At 35.6% G+C, this 13,007-nt stretch overlaps 1 protein-coding gene across 3 annotated transcripts in view; it reads right to left on the reverse strand.

Moving 5' to 3' along the window:
- The window catches only part of FGF7 (fibroblast growth factor 7), a 29,013-nt gene extending 17,756 nt beyond the window's left edge, over nt 1-11,257 (reverse strand). The window contains exons 1-2 of one of the 3 annotated variants that reach the window (XM_054169044.1): nt 11,065-11,257; nt 9,969-10,163 (exon numbers count right to left, since the gene is read on the reverse strand). In XM_054169044.1, the coding sequence (XP_054025019.1) occupies nt 9,969-10,163; nt 11,065-11,104 (235 nt within the window). In that variant the 5' untranslated portion in view covers nt 11,105-11,257. Of the gene's footprint in view, nt 1-9,968; nt 10,554-11,064 lie in introns of all 3 variants that reach the window. The other 2 variants (XM_054169043.1, XM_009897258.2) reach the window with 2 other exon arrangements.
- Between the last annotated feature and the right edge of the window lie 1,750 nt (nt 11,258-13,007).

Below are 13,007 nucleotides of genomic sequence, written 5' to 3' on the forward strand. Positions count from 1 at the left end.
TTATAATAGAAGAAAATGTGGGATTAGTATTTAGTCTGTTTCTTGCAAAGATACATATTTATTGCATTCCAAATGTTAAAAAAATTCTGAATAATTTCTCATAAAAATTGTGATTCATATCACTTCTATCACTAGGCAATTTTCTGCTTAAATGATATAGCCATTGCAATTCATCACATTCTTTTAAATAATCTGGTTGGATCAGAGCTAGGCTGTTCAGCACGTTACTAAATTAAGGGGTTTATGCCTCATATGTTATGAATCATCTGAAAAATCCTTTTGGTCTAATGCTAGTTTTATGATTTGGGTATGAACTGGGTTTGCTTCCAGTGTTCCCTCTGGATGAAAGTGCCATTTCAGGAATTCTCATTAAATCATTCAGAACATGTACTAGAACAATATGATTAAAGTAGATTAATTCAAATTCAAAACACTGGATTAGTTAGCTAAAAAAATTAACAGAGCATGATTTCCTTGAAAGATGTGGAAACAGTTTCCTAGAAAGATGTGGTAATATTTTGTATCCCTTTCACTAATTTTGTTGCATGACAGTTATGTTCAGTAATATAGACTGCATTTCCCAAATCACTAAAAGATATAGTCAGGAACAAAAGAATTTTCATTTGCTGCTTATGATCAAGAAGTCTGAGCACCAGTTTGCTCTTTGAACATTCTGACAGAAATTGATGTGTAATAATTTTAAAGAATGGTTTTATTAACAGCTGTATTATTTTCATTACTCAAGAGGTGTTTAAAGGGACAAGTATAAGTGTTGCAGGACTCTTGCCATTTACTTTATAACTTGGGGAGACTCTCCTAGGGCTATTTTCAAGTCACATAATATTTGCTTTCCATTGAACTAGTAACTATTAACTACAAACTCCAATACCAGTTCATCCAAATACATTGCTTTTACACCGTTGGGAAGGTAGGAAAACATGCCAGACAGTTTATCTTTTGAACACTCAGTAAGCAAACATCCTTTTTGACTGATGAGACATGCTCAGAATGATCAGCAGCCTAAAACCTAGCACAAGGACTGTTGGTGTGGCACAGTGTAAAAGAAAGTGAGAGGCTCAAAAATGCCTGTGAGGTTGATTATATTAGTAAGTGGGAGGAAGGAGGGCATAGCCAGGTCCTTCTAATTAGCCAGCAGTGAGGAAAGGAAGGTTTCTTAAGGGGTTTTCTCCATGTTTCTTATCTGATAAAGCAGGTAGTAATATTAGTTTCCTAAGTGGGTGAATGGTCTTTTGGGAACTGTAATTTAGATACAAGGAGGCTTCTTTCTCTTTTCCTCTCTTGCATACAGTGTTTTAAAGTGCTCTCAAGAAGGACTTGTGTGCCATGGAATAAAATATACTGTTTTCTTTGGTTTTGGATTTCAGTCTTTGTCAGAAATATTGATCAGGATACCCATACTCAGAAGAAAAGTGAAAAGTACACTTAGAAGAGTGGAGCTTATGTTAATTGGAAGAATGCCTTTTTGTCACCAGTTAGCTTGAAAACAGCCTCTTGAAGTATTATCCAGTTTCAGTTTTGATTAGTAACAACATTTGTAGCCAGAGTACTGTTTTATATTCGTCATGCTTGTAGTTCATGTGTTGTTAAGAGTTGTGCTTAGTAAATGGCAGAGATTCCTGTGTTGGTATTGGTAAATAACAAGCAACAGTGCTGGCTAGGGAATTTTATTGGCGTGAATCTCGCTTTGGGCACAAATATTTGTCCATGTACATATGCAAAGGTAGTATTACAATTTTTGTCAGTAGCCTTGAAAAATTACATGGCTGTGATGACTTCTTAAGTGCAGTTTCCCCACATAAGCAAAAGACTGCTGCTGTGGAAGATTTTGTGCTGACCTTTCTCATAGCATAAATCTGTCCCTTGTTGCAAGGTGGCCCTAACAATCAGATCTCATTATTTGAATCATCATGTGGGGGATTTACATAGCTAGTTCCTTAACCATGAAACATCGGTGCTAAATACTCAAGAACTGCCTGGATATCTTTGTATCATCTTGCACATTATGCTCAAGCCATAAGCTGCATAGGCTGTTCCAAAGGAAATAAATGTATATGCTAGAGTTTTTGGTTTTGCTGGTGGAAGTTGCACTTCCCAGTGGTACTGGCATTGGCTGCACTGCCTAGGATTCACTTATCCTTTCTATTTTACATCAGAGTTTGTCAGGAAGTACAACTCTTGTTTTCACCAGGTCTTTGCTATAGAAGCTACACAGGCACTGGATGGAATCTGTCCATTCTCCACTCTGTGCTGCCTTCTTCCCTTGACTTAGCTAGATCCGCATTTTCTCCCAAATCCATCTGCTTAGTGGCTGTCTGGAGAGCCTGAACACCACAGCCCTTAGACTTTACACAGATCACTCAAAGGACAAATCTGTCCTCATAATGCAATGTTGTGCATGTTAGAACTAAGTCACCAGCTCACCTGAGCAGTTCTAGAGACTTCAACATAGATTCAAAATTTGATGTTGATTGGGGCTTTCTTTTTCCCCCCAACATCTTTATCTCCTAATAATATGTAGGTTCATCTATAATAATTTCTGTCCTTAACAGTCATAAAGTTCTCTACTTCCTCCCACCCCATCACCCCACCGTAAACAGTTACTTCTGGTTAAAATATCACACCTCACTTGATATTTAAAGGTCATAATAAAAACTTATACAATTAGTACAGGTTTTTAACAAAAATATGCTTCTTTTTTAGCAAGTGGTGTTTTCTGGTTCAAAATACATTCCCTGCTAGTTAGACAAAAATCAAAACTCCAAGGTATCAAAAGGCCAAGGCCAAGTCTGGTCAGCTGCTTTTCATAGTCTATAGCACCTCCCAGTGTCTATTAACATGTTTAAAACAGAATAACTGCCTTACCATAAATGGATGTGAGTTATGGATGTGAGTTAAGCATGTATACAATTAAAGGTTGAAGTAATAACACTAGAGGAATTCTTCAAAAAACCCCTATAGTTAATGGGAGTATTCAAAAAGAGTTTTGATTGAAGTGATGGAGATGAGTGATTCAACTCTCAGTTGAAGTTATTGTGGTTATAGATGCTATGAAACAGGGATGTTTTCGGTGGTCTTGTTTATGGGTTTTGCATTCATCTATCAATGTTCTGACTGTGCTTAATTTTGAAGAATTGCATACTGAAGGAAACTGTCAGTATTTTTAACAAAATACCTAGACTCCTGAATAATTACATCCTGTTTCTGAGCTGTCACATTCCCATTACAACCTTAAAAGACCAAATAGTCAGTTGGAATAAATTGACATAGCTCTGCTGGCATTAACTGGGATTTACCTGTCTGATTGCCTCATCCTGTTTAGAACATTGTGGTTTTCTGTTGATGAACTGTGCAGGTACTGGATTTGTGTCATAGGCAGTGTGTGAATGCTGTGAAAATCCTCATGTTATTCATTGTTTCAAAAACTAAATAATAGTTAAGAGAGCATATTGATTGCATTGGTTGTGTTTTTTTGGTGTGTTTTCATGAAGTTGTGGACCATCTGTGAATATCCACTCCCAACTTTTCAGCACCAATTGTTACAAATAATTTTTTCCATTTGTATAAATGATGTCATGTGTTATGAAAGTTTTAAAGTGTGACAACTCAGTGCTACGATTGTTAACCTCTATTATGTTATTGCCATAGGAATTTTTCACTCTTAACTTTTTCTTAGCAGTATTTCCAAATTGTATGCACCAAAAGGATAAGTTGACATTTCCATGAGCTCCTATCCAAAATTCAAAATTTAAAAATAAAGTCAAAGGTGAAAAAAGACAATTGAAATACAGTTGCCAAATATAGTCATAGACAGTCAATTATGCAATGAAAGCAGTGTGCCACCCACGAAGAATAACAGTCTTCATCTGCCTAAACTTATTCTGATCTTATGAGGAAAGTGTTCCAAAATATGCTACTAGTTCCTACATATTGTAGCATGGAACACTGTAGTTATATACTTTAGGAAGTCTTGATCTCCCTGAGTTTTAAGGAAGATGGAGGGAGAAATCAGCTTTGTTCTGTTCTCCAAGATCCTAGAAATCTGAAGGAAAAACTACTTTCAAATACTCAAGCAATATGGAAAGCTGGAAGTTGTGATGGGAAATATCTGGATTTTGGGGTTTGTTTTGAGGGATTTACTGTATAAGGAATTAAACTTTCTACCCAATTCTATTTGCCAGTATGGATAATTGTTTCCTTAAGGTTCATCTGAGCTTCAGTTATTTTAGTTAACAATTTATTACTTCATATTTAAGTATTTAATGTCTATAACATTAACAAACAATTCTTTTGTAGGTTTGGAAGTGTTTTCACTAATAATTGTTAAAGCTTTTTGCACAGAGGTGAATAATTCTTTTTCATAAAGGCAAAGTGAGTTTGAAGAATTTTCCCAAAGTCTGTAAGCAAATTGCTTAAAAGTTTGGATTAGCCTCAAGTCTCTTGAGTCTCAGGTCAGGGCCACTTCAGCACATTTTCTTCAGGATGGAGCAATAACATGCTTAATGATACAATACTGAAATTTTTGTACATTCAGAAATTGTAAACAACTGGGCAAAAAAAGCTGTGGGGGAGAAGGGGCTGCAATTTATCTCTTTCAATGTATCCTCTAACTGCTCTGGCAGTTGGCTGCTAAAGCTGATTGATGGTTCTATAAAAATGTAGCATTTCTTGTTTCTGATAAATCTGAACGTTGAGAAATTCAGAAAAATTGCTCAGTCAAGGCTGAATTACAAAGGTGTGTCAAGGTCAGCTGAATCAGATTAAGCACAGTTGTGTGTAGCTTCATCTTAGATACATTTCACTGCTCATACTGACTTTAGCTCATAGCCCAGTTTTCAAGCATATGCAGACATACACTCAGCCCTAATGGTGTAAGCTTGTGAAGCTGCTGCCTATGCCTGAGCCCAGAGGTCTGATTCTTGCCTCACAGAGCTCGTGCAATCATTTTTGTCCTGTGTGAGAGGAAAGTTAGTACAAACAGCTACTGTTCAGACTTCACACATTTTTTCATCTGGTAAATACCACAGAATAGACAAGGTGATAAAGATTCATGAGGTAAATTCAGAACTGATGAGCATTTTTAATTGTGTTTTGTGGCTACCCTGTCATACTGTATCAGCTGTGCCTTGATCTGGACATTGATAACAAGAAATCTGAAGAATCTTGCTGCAGTAGTTCAAGGCTTTACTCCCTCCTTTCTTCTCCTCACTTCCCCAAAAGATACTTCTATCAAAAAAAGTCAATAGAAGCTATAAGAAGACAGACATCAGTCAGCTGCTTCTGTTACCTGCATTTTTGCTAAAACTTACCAGCAGTTGGGCAAAAACTAAGGTATAGGCATAGAGTAAAAACTGGTTGAAATTTGAGATGTGGTATCTACCACCAGTGCTAGACAATGAGCTGGAGAGTGAGCAGGGAAATGTTATATTTAAATCTGCTTAATTGCTGTATGAGAGAAAGTCATTCTTGGCACTGTAGGTTAAGTTTTGAGAGAGATTGCCATTGAATTAGATGTATTTCTGTTACAGTTGAAAAGAATAGCAGAGTACTAATGTGAAGCAAACTCACTTTCACATTAGTGAAGGTTTATCTTCTCCTGATGCCAGTGTGTTGGTTGAACCAACCAGCTCCTGAAAAATCAGTAATGCAGTTGCAAAGGTAGATGTTCTATTTGTTTGGAACACATATAAACCTTAACTCAATCCCATACATTAATACCTGCCTTTAAATATCTAATTTTCAGCTACTGGATCTTCTTGCTCCTCTATTTATATAGTGGCACATCATACATAGTCCTACATTTGTTTTACCATAAGACACACATATAAAATGCTATGGGAAATAGTTTTGGTTTCTAAGCAAGTGTGAGTATTTAACAACTAAGATATAAAGTATATTTTGTCATCAATTAGGGTTTAGGTTTGAAGAAATTGAATTAGAGTTCATTTCATATTGCTGAAAACGATGCTTGTTGAATTTTGATCAAAATAGAAGTAGTTTTTCAAGATAAGAATGTCAATCAAGATTTCATCTGTTTTGTGCCAAGATCTCACTAGACTATCTGCTCTTAAGATCTTTTATTGGCTGTATCCACTGAAAAGAAGAGGAAATAGGCACTTTCTGGGTTTAGAGCACACATGGAATATGATAGGATCAGACATCTTAGGATTCAGGTTCCGGGAAGGCTTTTCTAGTAACTAAGAGACCCTTTGAAGTCTTTAAAATGAGATTCCAAAAGCAACAGAGCGTGGAAAGTCCTAAAGCATCATCCAGTTGTAGTTGTAAATCCTCTTGGATAGAGTCAAAATAAACTCTGGTTTTTACAGCCTTTTTTTTCTGAACAAAATCAAATAAAATATGGCAAAATTCGTAAACACTAAAATGAAAGGAGTAAGCAGTGATAAGGAAAAAATTATTTTCTATCAAATATAGAGTTAACAAATTGCTGTATTATCTCCAAGATTTGCTCAGTCACTCTCACTTTTTACAGTTATTAAGTTTAAAAATCTGGTTTCTGAGCCCACATAAGTTATTTTATATTAACATGATACAAAATTTCTTTTTTAATGGAAAGCATATAGTTATTTCCTCTGCTTATTTGAGATCACTGCCCTCTGATTTGCATGCTTTACTCTTGAGTTATCACCTTTATGTCCACCAGGAAGTTCTACTGCTTTGTGAAATGTGCATAGAATAATACTCTTTGGGTACCTAACAAGGTCATCAGTGTTGTAAACAGAATTCAACAGTTTGGTTTCACTGAAATAGTATAGGAACATATTTCTTGGACTACAAAGTTAAATTCTAATGTGTTTTCAAACACATTAAATACACATTCTAATACATTAAATACAGATTAATTAGAACTGATGGCTGAGAATTTGGTTCAGTGTTTTATTTTGTCCTGGAATTTCAGTTCCCAACCACTGAAGACAGTGGCTTTTGAATCAAATTCTTGGCAAATGCTAACACTTTCACCCTTACTTTCACAGGACATGAATTTTTAATTTTATTTTTCTTCCGGTAGCTTGCTAGAGAAGTTTGAAGTGTTAAGACTCTAATACCTCATCTTGGCATTCTTACATTTATAATCTTGACTGATGAGAGAAGCTCTGTGAATCTTGGCACCTGCCAAAGTTAGGATGAAGTTATTCTACAGACATTTCTCAATGTGAAGATTGCTATTCACGATTTCATGGGTTGAAAGCAAGGAGTTGACTGCAAAACAGTAAATGCAGCTTCCTTTATGAAGCAAAGTATTGATAGAGAAAACATTGGGGTTTTTTTCCTTATTTTCAGTTTAGTAGCATGTAGTAGTGATTCAGAAGGCAAAAAGATTCCTTTTTTTTATTGTAATGTGGAAAATTAGGATAAAATAAGATGACATTTCTCAGAGCATCACTTCTTGTACCCACTGATTAGTTTGACTGTAACTGTTCTGGGATTTTTATCCTGAGACAGGTCTGATTTATCTTTTACTGACTTTCAGTGCTTGAAATCATGGAATGAGAATATTTGAACACCTTCTGTAATAGGTATTATTTTTAATTTATACTTTTCAGAGGCCTGGGATAAATCCAGCCTGTTTAGTCTTCTATTGTTAAAAATTTTGCTTAGGGAAAGTGGAATAGTCCAGGTCCAGGGTTTGGTTTTTGTTTTGTTGGAGCTTTTTGTTTTGTAGTTCTTCCCTAATACCATATTATTTTCTTTATGATGAAAGAAGTCTTGAAAAGGCTTCATTCTCTTCCATAGAGGGTATGACAAAAGAAGTTTTTCATGACACTTTTTTTTTCAGTTTCCTAGAAAATCCAAGTTCTCACTGCTCACATTTTTCCAATCCTCTTGACCTATGTTTATGTGTTCCCAACAAAAGCATTTGGGCATTATTTCATAGTATACAGTAGGTATTACAGGAAGAGGCTTAACCTTAAGATAGTGAGAGATGTCTCATGTGCTTTGGTTAAATTTAGTGGAGACAGTTCGTTGTAGTTTACATCAGTTACTAGATAAACAAAGGGGTTTTTATGGTTAGTTGTTTTGGTTGGTTTGTTTGTTTTTCCTTCTGATGATCATAACATTTACTAGAAAAGAAATTTGTTTTGTTTTTCTTTCACTGCAATATAAATGTAAGGATTTAATGACTTGCTTCCTTTCTATAATTTGCAATAGTTAATCATCTCTAAATATTCATGAAGTGTTCAGAAAACTCCCAGGAAATGGATTGCCTTTAGTATGTGATCTGATATTCTAGAATGCACTCACTACAGAAAGTTTCAATGTGTCATTAGTGTGCTTCAGCAGGATGGGATCCTACAGAAAACCTTTACTTGTAATTTAACATTATTGAAAATGGTAACAAAGTTTTTACCTAAGTATCATGGAACTGGAGGGGGAAAAAAAAAAGAAAGACAAATTTAGAGAATTACTCAGAGCTCTATGTGCTGCCATAATCTCTTTAAAGTGTTTGTAAACAATATCAGAAAAAGTTGGGTCAGTGTTCACTTATCGGCAAAAATTGAGAAGAAACTATTTCAATAGTCAGTAACATTCTTTTCCCAGTCATTTTTATGGGAGCAACACTTCATTTCAAAACTAGCCCTATGGATCTCTATTGTAGCAATGCCCTGAAACTCAATGGGAGTCATCTTGAACACGGACCAAATAATTTCTTTGGCTGCTGGCCACGTGTTGTCTTTCAGAGGAGTATGGTTATTTCCTGCATAATAGTATAGGACGAAAGGACACATATGGAAACAAATTTTAAAAGAAACAGTAACATTAGTCACTGAAATTTTAGCCATGCAAGTTGCCAAGCACTTAAGGAAGTCATGAAGTAAAGAAATAAGTTATGGAGCCCACTAGCCAGGTGCTCAGCATGCAAAACTGCTGTTCTTACAGAAAATAATTAGTCAACTTCAGTTGAAAGCTGAATCACACTAATATTTCTTGAAATCTGATTTGTTTTGCTGCTGCTGTTGTAAAAAGCAAAATATTCCTAACAACCTACATTAAAGCTGTATTTAATAGCATCCTTGGAAATACAGTTGTCCTTTCAGTTGACATAAACACTACACCAGCCCTTTTTCCTCATAATTTAACTTTGAAATGCACAATATAATCCTGTGTATTTTCCTGTTGTCTCTCAGTAAAATAATGTCTTTTTTAGTAGCTGTCATGTTTCCATAAATAAACAGTATATTTGTAATAGCATGAAAGCCAAAGAGACAAAAATAGTAGCTGTAAAATAGATACCTTTAATTGTAAATGGAAGGTATATAGGCATTGGTGTGAAAAATAAACACTAGTACAACAATTCTCTTGCCAGTTCAAAAATTGTATTCAGTACAACTTTTCAAAATATATGTCCATTCTCCTTAGATGAGTCATGGTTTTGGAGGAAAAGAGAGAGATTTATTTTTTTCCCCCCAGCATCATGATCATTGTATTAATGAACGGCAGAAACTATTATAGACTTTGTTCCTGGCTTGGCAAACTATCTAAAAGATTTTGCAAGAGTTTACATAATTCTTTCCATTAAGCTTTCTAGTATTGCATATGTTTTAATTGTTAACTCAAACAGACCAAACTTTTAGGTAATTCATGGGCTATATGAATATGGTTTAATGTTTCATAAGCATTTTATGAGCAGAGTTTGTGGTTATACATTTTCATACTAACAACCTTAATTCACTTGTTAAAATAGGCTCTCTGCTTGCTAATAGTTACCAGCTGTAGCTAATACATTAGCAGATCTACAATGTAGTATTTAAAATGACGCATTTCAAAATCAATAACAAATGTCCTGTTGTAGGGTTAATTGAGCAACATGTCTTATACAATGTTCAGTAGACTATACAAAATTCTTTTGAAATTACAGTAAAGCAAGGGATAGGAAACAATGTGTAAATTTCTCAAAGCATAGAAATAGGAAAAACGAAAATATTACTTACTGTAGTTGTTGTTTGCTTCTCTTGTCCCTTTTACTTTCCCTCGCTTATCAATCCTCATATACCACTGAGTTCGACAGAAAAGTCTTCTCACTCTTACATCCCCCCCTTCCATATAATCATAGCTTCTGGTATGTCGCTCAGGGCTGGAACAGTTCACATTTGTAGCCATTTGCTCTGGAGTCATGTCATTGCAAGCTAAAGATATAGTGCCCATTAGAAAGATAATGTAAAAGTATGATCTGTAGAGCAAAATTGGCAGGATCCATGTCAGTATCCATTTGTGCATTATAGTGCAGTGTTCTGGGTGTTCATGAACAACATAATGAAAATTAAATCTCAAGTAGACTGATGCTGTTAGGTCACCGACCTGCCTTCTGTCTTTACGAGTTACAGATTCATTTAAACGAGATTGTTCCCTCTTCTAGAATTCTGATCGTTATTCCTTAATAGTTAGTGGCGAAAGAGAAGAGCTTCTTAAATATCTCTTCAGTCAGAATATCCTTTAAAGACACAAGTTATAAAAACCTTTGTTGTCGTGCCCTTCTGTACTACTTGAATTTGCTGCTTGCACTGAAAGTAAAAGATCTGTGAGAAAAGGTGCATGTGTAAGTCTTTATGCTTAAGTGATAAAAACATGCAAGGATACATTGTGCTACTGAGAAGTACCATACATAAATGTATAACATGCTAAGATGAGATTTAAAAATATGCAAATGTATATACAAGATAGCTCTCACAAACTTTTACACAGACATTTAAACAGAATCTAAACATAGTTCTGTCTTCAGTTCTAAGTCCTTCCAAAAATCCCCTATTGATTCTGTCAAGCTGCTTTCTCATGCATGGTAAAATTCTGCTGATTACTTCTTATCTATATATTTACCATTAGCACAATCTATCAGATAAATTTTCTCTAGTTCAGATTTTAAAATAGACCTCGTCGTTTTAGCCCTGTATTTTTATTCTGATCCTTTTCAGTTTCTTAATATAAACAGTTTTCTTAATGCCTTTTCAGCATCTAGCATAAACAAATGAAGATAAACGTTATTAGCTATTAGAAACTGTTGAATGTTCTTGTAAAGGACAGATAACTTACTTGTTGCTGTTGATAAGAGCTGAATACTCGAGTACTCCATTTCGGTTGTCTGCTTTTTGCAACATGAGACACTCTACTGTAGCTATAAACTTCCTCAGCTCAGAAAGACTCCACCAGAATTATAATTGTTTCCATAAATCAACACGCTGGAGAGATGGTGTGTATGTGCTTATGCGTGCATGTGTGTGTTGAGCCTGTTGTTCAGTCCTTTTCGATAAATACCTTTGCTGACCTCACTTGGAAGCAATTAGAATTTAACCACTCAGCTGTCAGTTGAATGCACGAACAAAAATAAAAGGAGACTTGCATTGTATCGTGTCCAATGGTCATCAGAGGGAGCTATGTACATAGCTTATGCTTTAAATCTCCAAGAATCTACTTTCTAAAAACATATATTCCGTGGTGTGGGGATAGAATTTCTTTGCATGTTAGCTAGTGTTGCTGTGCTTTGAGTTAGGTCAGTATGTTTCTACTCACAAAAAATCTTCTCCTCCTCTCTTTTGTACTTGCATGCTTATCTCGGTTTGCTTTCAAATCTCTTCTGAAGTTTGGTGGATTCATTGTCTCCTTAGTGCCTTTCTGATGGATATATGAAACATGTGGGTCTATTATACACTGTGGAGAAGGGTGTGCTGTGGCCATTAGAGATCATGCGTTGTATTTTTACATCACAGACTTGAAAAGAGGAACAACTGCCCTGGGATGAAAATGAGAAGGTAACTGGATGTTTTGAAGTTTGATGTTCAAACACAACCTTTATGAGCATGAAGGAGAAATTACTGCTAGGGAACAGTCTTCTTTAGCATACATAGCTACTAGTTCTTGAAACTTGCAACACGGGAATGTAAAAGTGGCAGCAATACAAGGATAACCCTTAAACTGCATACTAACCAATGGGTGGCCAGTAGGCTTAAAATATGGAGAACTAAAATAATTGGTAGATATGCCTGATTTTTCTGCTTCTGTGTGCGTATTTCCATCTTTCACACCATTCTGCTGTCTGAAGCCCACATTCCACTTCACCCTTACATTCGCTAGAAATTCCACAGAATTTATTTGGAGGTTTTAAATAGCACCTTATCATGTTTAATTTCCACACTTGAAGTGACTACACCTCAGACTTATTAGTAAAATAACAGTAGCAAGGAAAATGTGGTATTAATCCATATATTAAGAATAGTTTACTTACCTTCTAGTTGTCACTGCCTGATACTATAAATCAAATCAATTAATAATTCCCTGCTTTTACCTCATTCCACACTCCTCCTCCTCCTCAGTCGAAATTTGTAACAGTTAATTCTTAAAATGAAGTAAACTGTAGAGTCAAAGATTTTAGGGAGTACATATGTGCCACCTCGTGGTGAGTCGGACATAAATAAATTGGACATAAATAAAGAAGTGGAGTGATCCAAAACGAGCATGATGGTGTATGGCACCAGGCAACCTTGTATTACTCAGCCTTTCCTATGCACAGAGAATGAGTATTTCCTTCCTCAGCTTCCTTCTCATTGCTCACTTGGATTAATCCCATTTGTCACTCACTTTGCATTCTGGTTTTAACCATTTTCTCTTGAAGTCCAACCCTGGCCAGCTTTTCTTGTCGTTATCTCCATTTCAGCATATTGGACTTTTCCACGTTTTTCGTGGTTCAGCTTAATCTTCTCAGTTCGGCACATGATGCAATATATGCACCATTAGGATATGAGAAGCATGATACTTACGAGTTTCAAGGCCTGGATGTCTGTAGTGGGTGCATGAAGAGGTGGCTTTCATTAAGTTAACCCTTGTAAACTGTGATTACAGTTATTTACAGTCTCACTTGCATCTTGTCAACCTATGACCATCATTCTGACAAGAAGTAGGGACTGAAGTGGTTTATCCCAGTTGTGGCTTTTGCCAGTACGTTTGTTGCATTTTTATCAGTGTGTTCTCTAATCCATTCT

The sequence above is a fragment of the Dryobates pubescens genome, chromosome 17 (assembly GCF_014839835.1).
Source record: "Dryobates pubescens isolate bDryPub1 chromosome 17, bDryPub1.pri, whole genome shotgun sequence".
In the NCBI taxonomy this organism is placed as follows: domain Eukaryota; kingdom Metazoa; phylum Chordata; class Aves; order Piciformes; family Picidae; genus Dryobates; species Dryobates pubescens.